Source organism: Beta vulgaris, chromosome 8 (genome assembly GCF_026745355.1).
Source record: "Beta vulgaris subsp. vulgaris cultivar EL10 chromosome 8, EL10.2, whole genome shotgun sequence".
NCBI lineage: Eukaryota > Viridiplantae > Streptophyta > Magnoliopsida > Caryophyllales > Amaranthaceae > Beta > Beta vulgaris.
The window spans coordinates 41070497-41075034 of NC_079209.1; the positions used below are offsets into that span (position 1 = coordinate 41070497).

The 4538-nt window shown below is 37.4% G+C and overlaps 1 protein-coding gene across 1 annotated transcript in view; it reads right to left on the bottom strand.

The window, feature by feature from the left end:
• Positions 1-4249: 4249 nt before the first annotated feature.
• LOC125492408 (uncharacterized) overlaps positions 4250-4538 on the bottom strand; it is a 3510-nt gene continuing 3221 nt past the window's right edge. The window contains exon 2 of the mRNA XM_048634860.2: positions 4250-4538. This exon is cut by the window's right edge and continues 41 nt beyond it. Coding sequence (XP_048490817.1) covers positions 4344-4538 — 195 coding nt within the window. The 3' untranslated portion in view covers positions 4250-4343.

Here is a 4538-nt window from a genome sequence, read left to right on the forward strand (position 1 = left end):
AACCACCAAAAATGAGGTTTTGGGATGAGCTTATGTATTTGAACTGTTGTCGAACTTTTTCCTTATGGCAAGGAACTTATTATTTGTAGTATACGTATGAGTACTCTTTCTCGGACTTTCTAGTTAAGGGTTGCTGGTGTCATAATAAAAATATTTTTAACTATTTTATTTTAAGTATTTTTGAAGTTTGGGATTGTTCCACTTGACGAGTAATAAACCGCACAACTATATTTTAAGCCACTAAAATGAATTTCTGGTTGGACGATGTGTGTACTCAGTTTTTCTGATTTTGTTCTTAGAACCTGTCCTGGTGGGGCAGGGTTCCTTGTTAGTGATTTTGCAGGGTTGATGTCGAGGTCTTGAAATATGATTATTGATCAAGAAGAAGATTATTATGTTATGAAATGGTGGGCTGAGGTTAAAGTTAGATGCTTTGTTTGGAAGTATTCGTAATCTGTTATTTAATTTTTAAGTTGTTATGTTGTGGGCCCCTGAACCACAGATCCATGATCGTTTTTATATGTTTTATTTCCGCTGTGAATAAATGTAAATTCGAGGTTTGTTAAGTGTTGATTGTGTTTTGTGTATCTTAAGTGTGATTAGTTAGCAGTTCGGAAGTGCGGGTTGTTACAGGTGTGAATAAATGTAAATTCGAGGTTTGTTAAGTGTTGATTGTATTTTGTGTATCTTAAGTTTGATTAGCTACCAGCTCGAAAGTGCGGGCTGTCACAACTCCCATTTATGTATCCTTTATAGAAGCGAGTTTTCCTCTTCTCAATGGTTCAAGGAAGCCAAACAACTTGCCATAGAAGACAATGACTGGGAGGATATAGCGATAACACCACCGGACGACTCTAGAGTTGTCCAATTTTCATCCTCTCAATTGGAAGTGCTGCGTAATCCTTGGAAAGTTACAATTATGAATAAGTGCTTAAGGATTTCAATTAGGTCTTCCTTTATGACTCAACGTGTGCGCATCATGTGGAAGCCCAAAAAAAAAATTTGAGGCCATGGATTTGGGAAAAAATATTTTCCTATTTAGATTCTCGCTAGCGGATGATTAAAAGTGTGCTCTTTTGGGAGGGCCCTGGTTTATTCAAGATTATATTCTCATGGTTACTAAGTGGCAACCAAATTTTAGACTGTCGGAGAACCCTTTCAATAGTATTATGGTTTGATCCGCTTCCTGGAGCTGCCTGTGGAGTATTATAACAAACACACTCTATTTGACATAGACAAAATAGAAGGCAAGCCAATTAGAGTTGACTATGCTACAAATCACCTAACCAGGGCCAGATATGCAAGATTTGCATTGGAGATTGATCTGAAGAGGCCATTGGTTTCACGAATTTGGGTGTCCAATGCTTGGCAAATGGTTGAATATGAGAATATTCATTTACTTTGCTTCAAGTGTGGAAGGATTGGGAATCTGAAAGACAAATGTACAAGTTTAGTTAATGGGCCAATTGTTGCTACAAACTGAATGCTCTTCCTCGGGTAAGTCTTCAGACGAGAATGCTAATGGGCCATCTCCTACTTCTAAGCCCAACTTTCAACCAACACAGAACTCGAACCCTAAATTGGATAAACCTTGATCCTGGACTATGGTTAGTCATAGGAAAAAGGGTCTTAATCCTACACGCAACAACAGAAAAATCTTATTGTTGCTAAACCTAATTCCCAATATTTTGACCCCTTGAAAAACAAAAAAAAAAACCCAAAACCTAATAACAAAGTTAATGGTCCAACTAATAGGAAGAAACCCTTTGTTTCCCAAGAAATTACCAACTCTGCTGCTAAAAGAAAGAACTTTGTGTGGGAAATCCCAATAATGATAGGATAACTTGTGTGAATTAAAAGATTACTCTTCCTTTCCTTCCATTCTTAATTCTGCCAAAAAACCACCCAATGGTGTACCTTTGTCCTATGCACTCCCGTCTGCTTCCTCTTTATATCCCATGCAAACTTCCTCCACTGCTATAACAACCTCTAACTTGCCTACTAATGAAACCTTGATTTAAGTTAACAATGTCCTCTTCTCAACCATCGTCAACAACTTCAAAGCCAGTAATAACAATACAAGAATCGTCGCCTTTGTCATTGACAAATGAATGCAACAATTCAGGCATGCAAGACGTCGCCACCCCCCCCCCCCCGATGGAAACCCCCCTCCCCCGATGGCAATCCCCCTCCCCCCCCCCCCTCTGGTTTTTGTACCTCCCTTGAGACGCCTGATGGTCCATCACTTGCAATTAGAAAGCAAAGAATTAAATGAAGAGAAGTTTCTAAACCTTACCTCTTTATATTTAATTCAAAAGGATGTGGTGGGACTATAATTGGAAATTCGATCCTGGCAACTTCCTCACACAATGAAGGAAATTCATGCAATGATGACTCCTCTCAAGATAGAGTAGGTATTGAGCTTGGGGGAAGCTCGGAATTGCAAGGAGTGGGACAAATACTTCCCACGGGAAGCATCCTAAAAAAGCCTCTATTGAGATGCGTTGTCCTCTTCCTAACTTCAACATGAAGATTCTTATGTGGAATGTACGTGGTGCAAATAGCAATGAATTTCTCTCTCATGCATGCAAAGTTCTACATACTCATAAACCGACGATTTTCATATTGGTTGAGACTAAAAACGACGAGGCTAGAGCCAATAGTGTTTCACATATTCTTGGGTTTTATAATTATAAAGTAGTCTCCCCCATTGGGGAAAAGAGGCAGTATATGGCTCTTTTAGAAGAATGAGGTTGAAATGATATATTACACTAAGGGGACGCCTAACTATTTTCACGCTCAATTTAAGGTGAAGCTTAATCAGTCGGAGTTCTGATTACGAGAGTTCACGCTCCGAGTATCCCCTGTGATAGGCACCAAGTTTTGGAACTCTTTACAAGCCAATCTACCCCCACAAAACGTCCCTTGGATATTCTTAGGTGACTTGAATGAAGTCACAAATCAGTCTGAAAATTTTGGTGGAAGAATTTTCAACCCGAATCAATGCATCGACTTTGACAAGTTTATTGATGAGGCATGCATGGTGGATTCATGGCTCCATGGCAACCCCTACACTTGAAATAATGTTAAAAGGTTTATGTCTAATCAAAGAGCGGCTTGATTGAGCTTTGGCAAACCTGAGTTGGTTAAACACCTACCCATCAACTCAAGTACTCTATCCCCCCTAAAACTTATTCAAGCCACTTCCCTATCCTTGTTAATCTTTGTAATGATAATTTTCATGGCTCTTTTCCTTTTTGCTGTCACGAAACATGGTTGTTAAATGATTCTTCCTCTTCTTTTTTCGTTCATACACTACAAAAAAAACTACATATAGAGGCAATCCAAAATTGCATCTAAATATATATCTGTAGCCTCTAATGGTGTTTAGAAGCAATTTTCTCGCTGCCTCTAATTAGTCCGTCGCAAATAGTCCCTAATCCACCTTTTAGCCATTATTGATGTTGCCCCTAATGCACCTTTTAGAGACAACAATTATGTGTTGCTAATTTTGCCCCTAATCCTACCTTTTAGAGACAGACAAGTTATGGTGTTGCTAATGTTGGTTGCCCCTAATCCCACCCTTTTGAGGCACAAAACTTGAATTGTTGCTAAAGCCACTTACATTTAGAGGCGACCACCAGGCAGTCGCTAATTATAGGTTGCCTCTAATGCCATATTTTTGGGGCACACATGTTACGTTGGTGATAAGACCATTTATATTTAGAGGCAACCATAAGTTTGTCTCTAATTTTAAATTGCATCTATTGCTTAGTTTTTGGGGCACACAAATATTGTTTCTAAAACCACTTATGTTTAGATGCAACTATAAATTTTGCCACAGATTATATTTAGATGCAATTACGTTTCATAGGTTCAAAAAACATTTAGGGGTATTTATACATGTTGCTCCTAATTATATTTAGATGCAACTGTAAAATTTTATAAAATAGCTTTTTAGATGCACCAAATTATTATAATGATATTTAATAATGCTACGCAATTTTTAATATTATTTATTTATTTACTTATTTTGCATAATAATTCAGAAAATTAACATAAATGGAAGAAAGAAATTATAGATTATCAAAGAAAGAAATATGCATTTATATAAAAGTGACCACTATACACAATCCAAAATAATATCCATAGATGGTGAAACATAATAACCTAGAAAGTTTTAACATAATCATTCCCGTATTCTAAGGAGCCAAAATCTAAGTAACTTAAGCTATATAATAGAGATGCACCATATCTGCCAATCTGTTCCAAAAAGTATGTGCCCCAAAAATCTCCTAATTATGCAACTGCTGTACATCTTCACTAATAGTTATAAGTCGGGCTTAGTAATACCATGTAACCTCGTCGTCACTAACACTAGTATCACTGATAATCTCTATGATCTGATATTCTTCGCTTTCATAAGCTAGAGCAGAATATCCATCCCCTTTCAAGAGCTCTATGAGATGATCATCACTGTTTTCACTATCACTATCCTTATGTATGTCTTTTTGGTCAAAGATCATGACCCCGTTGTT